At 37.6% G+C, this 16,885-nt stretch overlaps 1 protein-coding gene across 2 annotated transcripts in view; it reads right to left on the reverse strand.

Moving 5' to 3' along the window:
* Positions 1–3,665: 3,665 nt before the first annotated feature.
* coro1ca (coronin, actin binding protein, 1Ca) overlaps positions 3,666–16,885 on the reverse strand; it is a 31,836-nt gene continuing 18,616 nt past the window's right edge. For both annotated transcript variants that reach the window (XM_032578141.1, XM_032578143.1), the window contains exons 3-11: positions 10,596–10,718; positions 9,135–9,264; positions 8,816–8,997; positions 7,811–7,930; positions 7,470–7,574; positions 7,205–7,350; positions 6,957–7,014; positions 6,614–6,856; positions 3,666–6,177 (exon numbers count right to left, since the gene is read on the reverse strand). In XM_032578141.1, coding sequence (XP_032434032.1) covers positions 6,058–6,177; positions 6,614–6,856; positions 6,957–7,014; positions 7,205–7,350; positions 7,470–7,574; positions 7,811–7,930; positions 8,816–8,997; positions 9,135–9,264; positions 10,596–10,718 — 1,227 coding nt within the window. In that variant the 3' untranslated portion in view covers positions 3,666–6,057. The remainder of the gene's footprint in view (positions 6,178–6,613; positions 6,857–6,956; positions 7,015–7,204; positions 7,351–7,469; positions 7,575–7,810; positions 7,931–8,815; positions 8,998–9,134; positions 9,265–10,595; positions 10,719–16,885) is intronic.

A 16,885-nucleotide genomic window follows, 5' to 3' on the forward strand; every position in this document is an offset into this window, starting at 1 on the left:
TTGCTGTATAAAAACGGCCAAAACTGAACAGTATCATACTGTTTCTATTGAAAACGGTACTGCACCGTGAAAAACAATGCATTCTGGGCAATTATTACTGTTTTTAATAAAATACTGTAATATACTGTGAGTAGCATTGCATTTGGGAATGATGTTAGATTCAACGGCAAGGAGGCTCTCTTTAAACAGAACGCTACTGTATTTCTCAAGAAGACACGTCGTTGTGACATGTGGAAGCAACCTCTAGAATTTTCTTTACAGGGACTATCCATTTGAATCCTGCATTTTATGAGCCAATCCGGTAAGTTGGAGCATAATTTATTTGTCAGATGATGTTGTCATACAGTTGTCATTTTTAAGCAGACTGTAGCTGTTTGAAAGTTAGCTTAGTTAATCTGTCATGCTGTAATAAGGAAGCTAGCATAACATTATTTGATATATCTTGACCCTGACTCCTTAAGCATCATATGCTAATCTGAAATTACTGCATTTTCAGGCGCTTTCTTGATATCAACCCTGAAAGAGGGACCAAGGCCAGCTGTGGCAAGATCGTCTCCAAGAGGACAGGAAAAACTGTTCAAAAGAAGTCGGTCACTGTCAACCCCCGTGTTTCAACTCTGCTAAAAAACCTCATGGACTTTGAGTGGAATTTCATATAGGTTAGTGAGAACTTTCTAACCAGGCTATAGATATTGTTGCCCCTCCGCGCAAAAACAAACAAACAAACAAAAAACTATACAGGCATGAAGGCAACTTATCCCTGAACAGGAGTGTTCTTGAGAGATTTTTTTTGGTTTAAAGGTCAGCATAATCTTAGATATCTCTTTTAATTTATAGCATAAATTTTGTTAAGGCTCCCACTTTCTGTTTTTCAGATGTAATTTGTAATTTTGACTGTACAGGTACAATGTTTAACTTATCTTGGCAGTATGTTGTCAAATATTGTTTCATTGTTTTATCATTTGAAGTTGGAGCTCTGATTTTGCCCTAAAGGAAATTCAAGTCTAAATGTTTCCTTTAAATTTTTATCAAACTAAAATTTGCAATTTTTTTCTATGCTTTAGATTGAAAGTTAAATGTTTCATTTGTTTTATGTTGCATCATATTGTTCCTCACTTCCACTAAAAGTAGTATTTTGTATTGAAAAAGTAGTGTGCTGAGTTGTACAATGCATTATTTCATAATTTCTTTCATACTTATTTTATTTCAGACTAATCAAGATTCCACAATTCATACTTTATTCAAAAACTCTTTAAATCAGTTATTAAGAAATTTATTTTACAAAATAGATGGTGATTTTCTTACTGTTTTTCCAGAATACGACTTACTTTGGACAGTTTACCCTCAACATTCTTGTAGAAAACGTTTAGGCTTAAGGCACACATACGTTGTCGTTTCAAAACCTTCTTCTTTGTTATGTGGCCACTAAAGACTGTATATGAGTCAATGTTTGAGTTGGTTCTTTTTTTTCCCCAAATAAATGTTGGTTGACATGATGGAACTTACATTTTCTAAGTGTTTTTTTTATGTTTCTATTTTGTATTGGAAATTTACAGTAGTAAGCTGTATGTGAATTCAACAGTAATGATACCATAGAAAAACTGGAATATACTGGCAACACAGTTGCCAGTAGTCTACTGTAAATCTGATAAAAACAGCAATGTGCTGTAATCAAAAGATTTCTTTTGTGACAGTAATATACTGTAAAGTTGATTACAGTAAGGGTACTGTATAATTAACAGTAAAATGCTGGCAACCCTGCTGCCAGCATTTTACTGTAAAAATACAGGGCAATTTGTTACAGTGTATGTTTCAGTTTAAAACGCTTTTTTAAATTATTTTATACTAAAATATCAATTATTGGTTTAAAATTAAGCAAATTAGAAAAATGTTCTACATATTTGTAATTAGCCATGTTTAGTCAGTTCTATGTGGAAAACCATCTTTCACTCCAGCTATATCTGGTCTAGCAGTTTGGCACAGCTAGAGACTGAAATCTTCACTCATTTATTGAAGCAAAATAGCACAATTTCAGTGCAGATTTAGGTCTGAACTTTGACTGGGCCAAACACAAGATATACTCTCATCTGTAAACCCTTTATTGTAGCTCTGGCTGTATGTTTGGAGTGTTGGATCTGCTGGAAGGTGAACTAAAACACCAGGCTCAATTCTTTTGCTCTGCTCTTATCCCCTTCCAGGTTCGCTGTCTCTGCTGAAGAGAAGTATCCCCAAATCATGATGCCTCCACCTCTTTGTTTCACCTAGGACAAGGTGATGTGTAATGTTAGTTTTCCACCACACAGTCATATGTATCAGCTAAAAAAAAATTATTTTGGTCTCATCTTACCAGAGCTCCACATGTATTCTGCGCTCCCAAAAGGATTTATAGCTAATTGTAAATGCAGCTCTTTCATAAGACCAGAATGGTGGAGTATGCAATAAATAATGCTTTAAATACTTCCATTTGAGCTGCAGATCTCTGCAGGACAGGTCCTCAAGAGTGATCATGGAAATCTTTGCTGCTTCTGCAATTAATGCTCTGATTGCCTGTCAGTCTAGGTCACAGGTGTCAAACTCCAGTCCTGAAGGACCACTGCCCTGAAACTTTTAGATGTGACTCTGCTGCACCACACCTGAATAGAATAATTAGGTCATTAGCAAGGCTCTAGAGAAATTATCGACACAAGGAGGAGGTAATTAAACCATTTCATTCCAGTGTTTTGTACCTGTGGCACATCTAAAAACCGCAGGACAGTGGACCTTGAGGACTAGAGTTTGACACCCCTGGTCTAGGTGGACGGTCATTTCATGGTACTCTTAGCAGTTCCTGACAGTAGCTTAAACAAACAGATGTCCAAATCTTGAGACATCATTTTATAAACTACACTTTATCTCTGACTTGTCTTGTGTGTTCTTTGGTCATGCAAATGAAAGAACATACAAGGAGATTAAACACTTTTGTAAGGCATCGACAGCCTGGGCAAGCCAAGTCAGTTCAGAGCCAAAAGCTTCATCAGCCTTTTAAATAAATATTTTTTTGTAACTTCATTCATATTCAGCTGTAGTTTCTAAATCTAACATTTTCATGACTTCCTATTTATGCTTTTCAAGAACTTTTTCAAAATGGGCCAGTCCAAAAAACAAAACAAAAAAAAGACTCCAGCACCCTCTAGTGGTGAGGGTGCTGGAGGTACCCTCACAGCTGACCGATAAATATCTCTCATCCATCCTCCCTCAAATTATTTGACTCACTCATTCTTTACTCTAGGAGACGGGTCAATGCTTTATTTACTGGCTCTTGTTTACGTGTCCATTTGGCGTCCAGAGTTAATTTTCATCCCAGAAATGGAAGGCAACTTCTTTGTCACAACCGGAGAATATCTGCAATGATATTTTGTGCATCATAACTGCTGTCTAATATACCACTAACTAATTAATGGATATAAAATGTTATGCATAATTGTCTAAAACATGCTTCATCAGAACATAATGGTCTTATTTCATGTTTGTTTAGGAAGTAAATACTTTTGACAATATGGAGTATGAGAAACGTCCTGCGGTGACACAAACTGTTAAAATTTATAATCAATGCAGGCCTTTTCCTATCAAGCCCTCCAATCCCACTCATTAAATACTTGGACAAATAATTCAAAATCAGCAGTGAGTTCATTTTAAAAATTCTTTATTAATTTTCTTATAATCAATGTCCAATATTTGAAGCAAGGATAATGAAAAGAAGCTGAGCAGACCTCACCGAGGCTTTCATCCTGGTTGGTTTTTGTCTGATCTAGTTTCTCATTTTTCATATGCGATGGAGGTTCTGCTTTTCTCTTATTTTTGTATGGGGGCAAGGTGCAAGGAACACAAAACAGGAGGGGAGGAGGAAGACGTTTAAAACCCATCACCCATACAAACACCCTCTTTAGCACAACCACAAAAAACAAAATGATTCCTGATCATATTTACACAGCTTTCACTCATTTTTCTAAACCTTAATTACAAACATACACCTATCTTTCAGCGCCACTTCCACCTACATTATCCCTTTGGATTGATGTTAGATACTAAAGTTTTTGCACCAACCATGCTATAAAATAAAATCTACGGAGCGGCAGCCTCATTAGATTTCCTATTACCGTTAATGTACAACACGCTGCTCAAAGTGCATCCTGATGGCCGCTGACTTCCAAGGCTGTGCTACAGCCGCAAAATTCTTGGTTTGAAATCCATTTAAAACGATTTTTATACCCGTACCAAGAAGAAAAACGCCAGAATGTCAGTGGCTCAATGCTCAGATTAATCGCAGAGCGAAGATGCTGCCTGGTGTATGTGTCAGAATGACTGGCAGGACTCGGTGGTGTCATCAGCACTTTAGGAACAGGGTGTCAGTACAAAGTATAGCACCTCAAAGTGGTTTTAAAATCCAGGCACCTTTCAATTCATCCATTCACTACACAACCTCCAACACACACTTTCAGGGTTTCCTCTATGGCACTTTCAGGTCTGTACAGTGTTAATTAACGAAGGCAAACAACAGACTGAACCATTAACCCGTCTCAGCTTCCCACTGGGAAACAAATGTAAAACCTCAGAAAAATAGAGCTTCTGTTGGACCGCAACGACTCTGGTTGGACGATCCAATGGTTCTGGTATTTGGAATAACTGCACTGATTTAAGGACAGAATTAACTCACAGGATTTAAAAGTGGAAGTGCTAAGAGGGATACAAGCACAGCTGGAACAAGAAACAGAATAGTAGTAATAAAAAAAAAAAAACAACAGGTAAGTGGTATCCAAACTGTTCGTTTTTCCCAAATTATAGGCAGGTAATGGACCTTCATTTTGCTTTGAGCTGGAAACAAAGCAGGGACACCCAGGACAGTGATTTTCATCATGAACAGCTTCTTCTATAATATCCACCTTTATCATAAGATGCTCTGAAATAAATCAGTTTGTTGTTGATGTTTTTCTTCTCTAATTATACAGAAAACATAAACTAACTACATGTGGGTTTAGCAAGACCATTTACAACAAACGCTGAGACCGGAAGTTGCAGGTCCTACAAAAACAAATCAGTTTTTGCGGCAAAGATGAAAGAAAAAAAGCTCTTATTGTTCTTTCCACATGCACCACATAAAGCATGAACTAGGTGACCAGCGCCACAGAGCTGCTACAGCAGACCGTTTACAGAGAGAGGAGGCGGGAATTTTTCTTGGTCCTTTCATGAATGTCCAATAAGATCAGTGGAATGTGATTTTCTACAATAGTTTCAGAGTTCATGTGAATGTAGCGGGAAGGAAAGGTATGCATGTCTACATGGAGGTCAATGGGAAAAAAAAAAAAAGCAGGAATAGATTTGTGCAGTTTTAACTAAGACAAAGGATTTGTGATTTGGGATATTTTCTAAATGTTTAATGTTGACTGGAAAACTGGAATGCATTTTCTTTAACCGGTATTTAAATTTCAATCATGTTACAATTACTTTACCAGTTTTCATAGTAGTAAAATGATTAAATTCTCCTCTTTATATAAGCAGTCTACTTCACCAAGCTTCACTGTTTGAGTCTAAAACAGTCTCACAGAGAAAGAGAAAGAAAATACTGTTCAGGAGGTGTAAACACAATTTAAATTTGGCAACATTTTCGTTTTGGGACACGCCAACATGAAACACTGGCACCTACTTAAAAATGTAGAGATATCAGAAACTGGAACTGTTGTTGATTTGGTCAGTCTAAAATGAGTCAAATTAAGACCTCTTTTTTTAATCAGCTAGGGGAATTAAAAGACTGAAACAGAATAAAAAGGAATGTTCTTTTCATCAAAAAGCAAAAGTACTTTCTGCTAAATTTACCAAATCCTTCTTATTCCACCTGTGTTAAACTGAGGGTTGGGATCTCGCTAAGAAAAAGTTCATCTGGAATGTTGCTGGGGATCGTTGGCTGGCAGGATTCAGACCAAACGCCGTCAGAAAGACAGAGGATTACTGCTCCCGCTCACCCTGAAGTCCCCAGCTAAAGGAACGTCCTGAATTGTAGTGGGATGGGGGGATAAATGGCCCCTAAATGGCAACTTTGGACATCTGCTCTTCAAGTTTGATGATTCGCTTCTCCTGACTGCTGATCAGGTCCTTGAGGGATTTGATTTCTTTCAAGATCTCCTCCATCTTTGCCTCAGATTTCTGTAAAGAACAAGAGACTGATGAGAATCTTACCGTTTTCCATAAATACAGTGACATTGTAGGGGCACCAATTTGGCTTTTTCAGGCTGATTTCTAGCAATCCTATCTGCAAATTTTTTTTTTTTTAAAGATTACATCTTAAAGAGAAAAATACTACAGAAAACAGCCAATTCTGGATATATAAATACTTTGATTATTTAAGTCATCCAGAAGTAGTTTCAAACAAACACCAAAGTTTTGGGGGAAAAATATCAGTAAATCAAATTTTAAAATCATACATTTCTTCTTCAGTCTATCCCCAAAACTTTCAAATATTTTTTAATCACTCTTTTACACCTCCAGACTCGAGGTGCATCAGTTTAAAGTCACAACAGACCAGATATTTTAAAGTGACAATCTTACACATTGGAAAACACAGAAAAGACATGCAACTCACAATTGATGGAGTTGAAGAAGCAGACTTGTTGGCAGGGATTGACTTCTCCATGTTCTTGTTGACCTTGCTGTCCAAAATGTTCTTTTTGACGACCTTGAACTCTCGGTTCTTGCCAGGGACATAGCCGTTCTTTAGGGATATGAGAATGGGGTCTCCGTTCTTGCCCTCGAACCACTCCTCCGCCTCCAGGGCAGGGTCTGGTCCCGCTGTGTCCGGGTACAAGTCGTCCTGGAACAGGTCCGACTGGCAAGGAAGGACAAGATATTAAAAACGGTATCTACAACAAGACCCACACACAATGACAGAGTAAGAGGATTTTAAGCTAACTCGGTTGTGGACTCACCTTTCTTGGTACAGTCATCACAATAGGCTCACACTTCCTTTCATGCAGTTTATAGAACCTGACAACACAAATACACACTGCTTTATTCACAGTCCAGTGCATTACATGACAACAAACACCATGATTTGGAAATATGTGCATCATTGTGACTTTACTGCCTCCCAGTGGTGAAGTCATTCAGTGGTTACAGCATTAAATGAGGTTATGGAAAGAACACGAGGGATGTCCTTCCTCCCATCTTTGCTTACCTTGCAATTTCACACTTATTGACATCAAGGCCTCTCTTGGGCATGTAGCCCATGCCCCTCTGCGGCTCCTTGCTCGCAAAGGTGTTCAGGAAGTGAACGTATGGAGCCTCATCCGTGATCTCAAAGTAACGAATGCTGCTGTCACCCTGCAGAGAAATAAAGCAGTTTGTTTATTCCTGCTGCTTAAAAAATAAAATAAAATCTTTTCCTACTAATCTAATAATGTCAGTTATGTGAGTAACAGATGGCTGAAAAGGAAACACACCTTTCCACAGAGGTAAACAACACTGGTGTCTGGATCATAGAAGGGCAGCAGCACCCCATTGCTCGTGTCCATCTCGTTGACGGTCATCGGCTCCTCCATGTTTTCCTGGAGAAACAGAAAAAATATATAGATGTAATCAGTATGAGGGGGCGTTTAGGACAAAAATTTACGTTTTTGTCTCTCACCCACACTACCCAAAACTCTCGATACTCCCAAAAAAGTAGCCACGCACACTCCAAAAATTACAAAACAAAGCTATTTAGGATCCTTCTGATTCTTGAGAAGGACTTTGCATGTGTGAGGTCTGGAGGGTACAACTCGGCACTCATGAAACAACTCACCGTATTCCAGAGAGCCAGCTGCCTCTCACTCATTCGACTGAAGCCGGTGGTGAGGATGTTGCCGTTGGAGAGGAAAATGGCCCTCATTGGTCGAGCGCCCTCGTGTGCCTTTTCCTTCTCCTGTGAAGCACAAAGAGGCGCTTATTGATAATACCATTATCACCAGTTTGTGTGACTCTGTGCTACATGATCAGAGTGAAAATATTAGCATATAAAAGTGTTCCTACATATTTCTCATTTTAAAAATTGTTCCAGAATCAAATTTCAAGACTTTTTTCTAGGTATTTGATTATAATGTATTCAAATTAAACTGCTTTAGTAGTTTCCCCATCTGCAGGTTCCACAGATCATGAAGCACAATTAAAAATGGCTTCTAATTTGGTTGGTTTTAGGACACTGTGCTGCTTTACCAGCATCTGGACTAACTTCATATCTCCCTATCAAAATCTGCAACCCTATACTTGTCAAAGAAAATTTACTTGAGAATTGAATTATCAAAAAAAAAATTTTGACAGTTAATTGAGATTCTTTAAAAAATAATTTACTAATTTTGGTCCCTTTCCCAAAACAGAAGTTTTCATAGGCTGTTATTTTAACCAGACCAAGTTTAGGACTGCAGCTGAACCTGAATTTAAATGTGTTTGAAAAAGTTTTATGAAAAAAATCACCTTTTTTGAGTTTTGAATGCATGTGCATGCAGTCAAGAAGTTGAAAACCAAAATTACAGAAAATAATATGCTGATTGTATAAAATTAAAACCAAGGTATGAAGTGGTTTTCATTTCTACAAATGTATTCATTTGTTGTCTCCAATCGGGCTCTTGATGTTTGCAGCAATCAGACAACACCTAGTTTTAGCATAATTGTGCTATAAACTAATCTGTATTCTATATCACAATAACTAGAAGCAACCCAGTTTTAATGTATTTTTAAAATCGACTTCTAATTACCTCCGAGTTTGGGCAAAATAAACAGACACAGAACAGTTAATCTGGAAGTGGCTTACAGCAATAATGGTCTCCTTCCGGGGATCGATGACACGGATTGACTTGTCCTTGCAGGAAGTGCAGATAAGGCTACCATTGCGGTTCCAGGTCACATTGTAAATGACATCAGGATGCATATCCTCCAAGGAGATCATGGCCTCTCCTGTGCCCACATTCCAGATGATTATCTGGTTGTCGCAACCTGGTGAGAGCAGCGATAAATCAGACAACATACACCGTCACTGAGCCAGAAAGGGTTTTTGCTGTGATTTTATTGTTTAATTTAAACTGTACAGCCACTTAGCCGTAAAAAGCTGAAGACAAGTGAAGGGCTTTTACCAGCACTAAGGAGGACATTTCGTGCTGTTGGATGCCATGTGATGATTCCCACACGCTTTGAGTGGCCTTCCAGAACCACCACTGGTTCAGACATGGAGGACACAAGGCCATTCTCAGGAATCTGCCACACCTAGAACAGACAAGTATGTGAATGAAGTTCAGGAGAACAGCACACCCACCAAGAGCTGTTTTGGATTAAAATACATTTTTACAATGTGTGTAAAGTCCAGGATATATTGTATTACCAAAACTAACTCCAATGTGGTTTTGTGTGCAGTAGTATTAAGAGTTTTCTGTGACTTGAACCGTGTCGCTGAAAAAAATACAACCTATACCATAGTACCACTTCTAAAATCTAAACATGGCACAATGCAGTCAACCAAGAACTGTTGAATTTTCTTTTCTTTTGGCATTAATAAAGTATTTTTGTTCCAAATTGAAAACCAGCAGTAAGTGTATCCTGCTTCAGAGTCTAGCAGTGATGTTAAATCTGACACACCTACAACAGTTCTTCGTAGATTAAAGTTAAATCCGACACTTTGATTTGCAAGAAACTCCTATTTCAGAAACTCTTGACACCCTGCTTTGAACTAATCTGAAGGTCATGTTAAAGTTGGATGTTTGTAGCTACCTCAACATGTGCTGTTCTTTGTTTTGTTTTCAGTTTAATATGGAGAAAAGTTAATGAAAGAAATTTACTGCACAGGTTACATCTCATCCTTCACTGTGCTCCTGAAAGCAACCTGCATGGAATTGACTCAGTACAGTGTTACTGGCCATAAATATCCTAAATATTATTAGGAACCTGCAGGGGGCAACATTGACCAAGACATGGGATAAAGTCATATTAAAGGGAAGTACAACAACAACAAAGCAACAGAAACTTAATGTATGAAATGATCAATAAAAAACAAAAACAAATATTGAAATCAACTGCACAGAAACCGAAGAGATTAAAGTGTTATGCCATGGAACAATGATCTGAATTACAACAATTAAAAGACACATCCAAAATGTATTTTCATTTTAAAAGGCATGAAAAATGCAATGCTACAGAGAAAATTATCCTCAATATTCACAAGATCCCAAATTTTATGCACTTTTTTTTCCCAACTTTAAAATCTGGTATGTTTCATCTGTGAAAACTAATCTCTGCATTTAACAGCCCAAATAAGGACATGTGGAGGAAAAAGGAACAACCGTCTCAAAAGAAGTCAGTGACCTCAGCTCAATAAACAGCTAAATCATTCCCCTCCTCTGATTCCTATAACACATATTTCAGTCTAATCTAATCCAGAGGGTGAGGCCTGCACCCATCTGAGTTACAGAGTTCTCTTCCAATAAAAATAAAAAAAACAAAACATGCAACCTCTAATCACTCATTAACCAAACTTTGAGCATTATAGTTTTCTCACAATTAAGATGAGTGATTTTAGGTAGAACAGGGAAGGTAAACCTTACCATCACTGTGCAGTCCTCAGAGCCGCTGGCAATGACCTGGTCGTTGTGTGGGCACCAGTCGATGTCCAACACAGGGCCTGTGTGACCACATACTGTTGGGTAGGATTTGTCAATGCGTCCTGACTGTAAAGACAAACAGAATAACAAGATTAGTCTGAATCAGGTCTGTGTTTTGAAACAGGACAATTGCAGCATAATCCTAAATCCCAGCTACAGGAAGAAGCGTTCACATACAAAGATGGATTCTTCCCACATAAAAACACTAGATGAGTGACATGAGCAAGAAAAAGGAAACATTCTGAACAAAGAACCAAAATAATAATAATAATTATTATAATAATAATAATAAAAAAACATGTAAGGTAAATCTTTTTCATTCAAAAAGAAAAAAAAAAACTTCCCCAGTGTTTCTGGAGCTACACAGAAGTAAACTCAGATTAGATTCAGCTTCAACATCTAACATCTAAGCCATTGTAATTAAAGAATGTCATTAGTGGTGATGTCATGCCAAGACTTAGTTTTACATTTAAGCTAGAAACCCTAAATCAAGCAATGAACATAATCTACTTATGCAACTCGTAAATCAAATGGATGGAAATTTCTGACATAAAAACACAAAGCTTTATTAGAGACAACAGGTTCTGACACGTTCTCTCCAAATACTAAGCTACCTTAGCAAGCCTTTAGGTTAATGTCTTGGGTGTCTAAGACACACCCTAGTCTGCGTTTACTTCCAGTACCACCACAGGGCCAGATGATGTCACTTGCTGAGCAGCCCTGCAGCAGCGGCTCTATTTAAAGCTTAACAGTCTAATAGCAGAAACAGTCTCGCATTGCCTGCAGCCACTCCACCATCGTACCAGGAAGAAAAGCAGGAACGACTGAAGGAAAGCTATTAAAACTTAAAAACTGCATATTCTGTATTGAACAAAAACGGCCCAAACTAGAAACTGGAGAAGATTATTTAATATAACAGCATAGCCGAGACTAATTTAGCGCCTTTTGAAGTACTTAAAAAAACAGATTGGTTAGATGCACTGTAATAAATGGTCTCTGGACAACTTTGCTGTCCCATTCTTGTTTCACCAGGAAAAGCTTCAGTTTTTAAGCAAGGTTTGTATATTAGTCATGTCTGAATGATGCCTGATTCAAAAATAAAATGTGATGGTGGTCAAAAAATGGCATCGTAACCAAAGTCCCCAAAAAATATAACTTAAAAAAAACAAAAAAAACAGTGACCATAAAATTAAAGAGTTTGAGAATAAATACCATCATCCTCTCACCTGCTTTAACTTCCTCCTATCAAAAAACATCAGTAAATGCCCAAACAGTCTAAACTGGATTTGTAAACACAGCAAAACTGAAGTGTTTGTCTCGTATGTTTGCCTTGTTTTTGTCAGGTTTAGTGGAGAGATTGTGAACAGTCAATATCTTGCCTCCGGTTGATAATTCTAGTTGACTTCACAGATTTTCCCTGGGGACATGAGCTAAATGATGAGTGGAGCCATTTCCAAAGCAGATCTCTTAACACTACCACCAGTTTAACATGTGTCTATTATTTAAATAGAACTAGTTTTAGACTGAAGACTGTACTGGCCCATACTCTACTGCAATACTTTTTTCATGTAAAAAAAATAAATAAATAATAAATGATGTTAAGCAGACCAAATTTTAAGCTCTGAAGCAGAGCTTCAGAAAATCAACCAAATCAAATGGTTTTCACTGTATTCGTGTAAATTATTGTCAAATGCAGAGACAACAGCAAAGGTTTGAAAATGTGAATTGCTTTGACATGTTTGAGATTTAAATCCTCTTTGGAACTGGTTTCCTTTGTTTAGCTGCAAGGTCAAGTCTCTCAGGGAAACTAATCTGTTCATCCAAAACAAAATTGATCAGAACGTCATCTACTCTTGATCAATATATTTGATGATCACATTTGACAAAATGTGCTATTTATCGCTTGTTACTGTATCATGTTTTTATGGTGTAAAGTTTGAACTGCCTTGTTTCTGAAATATGCTGTACAAATAAACTTAATCTACTCCAGTTAAAATATAAGCAGCAAGTTCATTTTTACAGAATCACACTTCTAAAATACCATCTATTTTCTGAATACTTTTTTTGCTTTAGTTAAACAAAAGCTTGGTGATGTTGGTGCAATGGTTTCCTTCCTTGGAACAAAATTATCTTGTTTCTAAATCAGACACTTTTTAGGAACCTTGACAGACGCGTTTTGGTTTTTGACTTGACAAATACTGGCAAACTATAAACATCTGGCAGACATGATCCTGCTTGGAAATCAGAATCTACAGTTAGCAAACAAAACTTTTAAGATATGAACATATTTAAAGCAAAAATGAAAGGATCTTTGCATTAAATGATAATGAAGGGCAAGGTTTATATTCTAAACCTTACCATGAACATAACATATCACACCCAGAAACCTACTCTGCCCTAGAGCTGGCAAAAAGCTAAATCTGGCGCCACTGTTGGCAGGAATTTCTGATCCACCATTCAGTGTCAGATAACACTTGTAGTTTATGAGAAAAATGTGGCCTTTCATGCAGTAGAGTCCACTGGAAATTCCTCTTTCAACAAATAAAACTTTTAACAAAAGGACGAGACTAAATCCCTGCATACCGGACATATTAGATTCTAATGTACTTAACAGCTTATATCAACGTATTCCTGTTTTTCCATTTCCTGAAGGCAACTGGAGCAGGATGCAAAGCAGGAAGGAAATGGACTGAATACCAGGTGTAGCGACAGAAACTACATAAACAAGTGTGAGAGTAAATCTTCTGATTAAGATACTGGAGTACTGAAAATACAAAACACTATCCAAATAATGATATGGAGAATCACGTTCAGTCTAGTTCAACATCACTTAAGAGTATCATCACAGTCTAACCAGTTCTGGCATGTAAAAATATTTCAACAATAATTAGTACTGTACACATGTTTACTCATCCTTCACGTTGCCAAATACTTTAGGAACAGAATGTACAGTGTCAATGAACCCAAACTAACAATGAATTTAACTTCTACCACATAAACCACATGAACCATCATGTCATCTCTCAAAAATTAAACGTTTTAGTTTATCGTTATCCAGCACATTCTGAAATGAAATGGGAAAAAGCTGGACAAAAAACTTTAATCAGATACTAGATTTGACCTATTGATCTTCTCAAGAGGAGTGGAACAAAGCAGCAAAACCTTCACCTTTCATGGCTTGCCCAAAAGCATCCAAAATATGTGTGACTAATAAGAGCAAAGATATGTCAAAAACTTCACCCTTGGATGCAATGCTGTAGCAAACGGGTTTTAGTGGCAAACGTCAATTTGCTGTAACTTTTGAGGTCTAATCAGCCAATTCAGAGTTCTGGCATTTCAAATTACAAATGCAAACTAATTAGTTTTAAGATTTATAATTCAACAGAAAATGTAGTAAATGCAAAGTAATAGTCTGAAATTAAAACAATTCAGGGTTTATACAATTTTCCCCTCATAGCAAATGTAATTTTTTGAGAAAGCAAGGCACAATATTAGAAATAAACAGCCCAGAAAGAGTTTGTGTTTTTATTGTCTGATATTGGATCAATAGAGACGCCACATATTTGCAATGGCAAATAACTCTGGATAAAGGAGCATCGATAAAGAAAAGAAATTAAAGAAAAACTTTTACCGGCAAGTCAGAATAGACAAGAGATTTAAGGTCACCTCTGTGACAGCTACTCATGGTTATGGTACGGCTTGGTAGCAAATCTGTTTGTCTGTTATTCTATCCTGCTACTGTAAAATATAAGTAAATACACAATTCAATGTTTAAATAAGTTGCTTTTGGCTACTTTCAGTAGAAAAGAGCAGATGTTTTATTTTTTCTTTTGCTCAAGTCTCACAAAATAAATTACAAGAATAGAGGCTCTGGATGCATGTTACTTCACCTAATTCTTTTTGCAGTCCAAGCAATTTGCATATTACATACTGTAATTTTTCATGCAATATATTGAGCCTTAATATCTAAGGTTACTGAATTCTAAGTAGTGTAGGTTTTTGAGTCTTCCCTAATGAAATGTAACCTTAGCTAACACTAAGCAGTGCTAAACAGGGCACTACCAAACTGTGTTAGTGAGTCACTTTCAAATAAGGTGGCCACCAAGTAATCCATAAATAAAAAAATATCCAAAAAGTGAAATGCACATGCACCTAAAAGCCATAAAGCAGCTACCCACACAAGATGCAGGGGCTACTCCCTCACACACTGCAGTCAAGCAGCTGAATATCTAACATGTTCATGACTAAACTACACTTCCTTTAAGAGGAATGTCTGAGGCCTCAAAACAACCAGTTGCATGGCAACACGTATGGTTGCAGAAAATGAGTGAATCACAAGGCGATGGATACAAAGCACAGCACTGAAACACACACACAGGGAAAAAAACCCATGAACAATATTCCCTCAAGGCAAGAGAGGACATTCTTTTCATTCAAATAAGAGGGCTGCACACTTCCTTTTCTTGCAGTTCAACATGTGATTCTCTCTCTCACACACACACACACGCACACACACACACCACTAAAGGGTCTTCATGCATACTGTCCAGAGCTGCTCAGAGCTCCATGGAAATTTCCACTTTTACAAGCCTTCGAATGCATGTTTAATGCAAACAGCCGAGGCAGCGAAGGTAACAATGTTACACCTGGATTTTTTTTAAAGCAATTTATGATCTGGCCTATCTTTATGATGGGGAACAATACCATGCAATAAATACACATAATAAAACTGTCTTCTACAAGTACCAAACATACACTGAGCGGTGTATACACCATTGTGCCACAAGGACAACTTGATTAAATTCAGAGAAATTGAGCCAAGAGCTATTTGGAAGTACGTGTGGAACAAAAGAAAAATTATAAAGATCCATCCATCCATTTTCTGTACACCCTTGTCCCTTGTGGGGTCTGGAGAGGTGCTGGTGCCTATGTCCAGCTAACGTTCCAGGTGAGAAGCGGGGTACACCTTGGACAGGTCGCCAGTCTGTCGCAGGGCAACACAGAGACAGACAGGACAAACAACCATGCACACACACACTCACACCAAGGGAGAATTTAGAGAGACCAATTAACCTGACAGTCATGTTTATGGACTGTGGGAGGAAGCCGGAGTACCCAGAGAGAACCCATGCATGCACAGGGAGAACATGCAAACTCCATGCAGAAAGACCCTGAGCCGGGAATCGAACCCAGGACCTTCTTGATGCAAGGCAACAGTTTTACCAACTGCACCACTGTGCAGCCCCAATAATAAAGATAACTTTCAGTATTGAAAACAGCATCTATTGAAGTTCTTCAGATAGATGCTGTTGAGAGGAAACCAAGTATGCTCCTGCTCTGCAAACATACATGTCACAGCATGTTGCTGCCAAACGGGGGCAGTCTCAACAATACAATCACCCTCAGTCTAGTGTGGGCTAGTCTTGGTTGAGCTGTAGATCCTGTTATTCTGCTTGGGAAGGGAGAAAACTCAAATAAGCTTCCAAGTGGAAAGGAATAACATTAAATATTAAAAGTTCTTCATGACAATAGTACCCAAGTATGAAGTGATCGTTTTGGTATAACAGACATCGTGCTCAAAAAAGAAATAAAAAACTGAAGAGTTGACGACACACTGTAGGTAAGAGCAGTCAAAGACGTTTTTTTCAGATGACATCTTAAAACTGTCCTTAGTACAGTTAGCCTTACTAACTAATCAGACTGTGTATTAATTTGAGAATGGAGGCCTTTCACCGTTTCATTTCCAAATTTAGCATGTTTCATAACAGAATCACTCAGTAATAATTTTCACACTGAAGAGTGTAGTTCTTAGCAGTACATAATGTTTCTAGTATATAGTGAGGAGAAACAGATCTTCAGTCAAGCTGAACATATTCAGAATGTGTCCGCCGTCTGATTTCTCTGTCCATTTCTAAAGGTAGCTATGTGGAAGACTGCATCTGAATATCCAGACGTCTTTCACTCTAGAATGTGAGAATCACTCAGACATAAATACACAAACTGTTAAGCTCAATATTTATACATGTCACATATTTAGGTTTAAAGTAATCTCTTAATTTACTGAATATACTGTAATATAAAAATTTTGCATTTGCCCAAGAAGAGTCAGAACTGACTGATAGAGGATCTGCAGAATAGGGTGTTGGCAAGAAGGCCTTCCAGCAAGAAAAACTTTGAGTTCATCAAGAAAAGGTAAAGCATCAAAGTACAAGTCCAAACATGCTGAAAGCTGG

This window comes from Xiphophorus hellerii, chromosome 12 (genome assembly GCF_003331165.1).
Source record: "Xiphophorus hellerii strain 12219 chromosome 12, Xiphophorus_hellerii-4.1, whole genome shotgun sequence".
Classification (NCBI taxonomy): domain Eukaryota; kingdom Metazoa; phylum Chordata; class Actinopteri; order Cyprinodontiformes; family Poeciliidae; genus Xiphophorus; species Xiphophorus hellerii.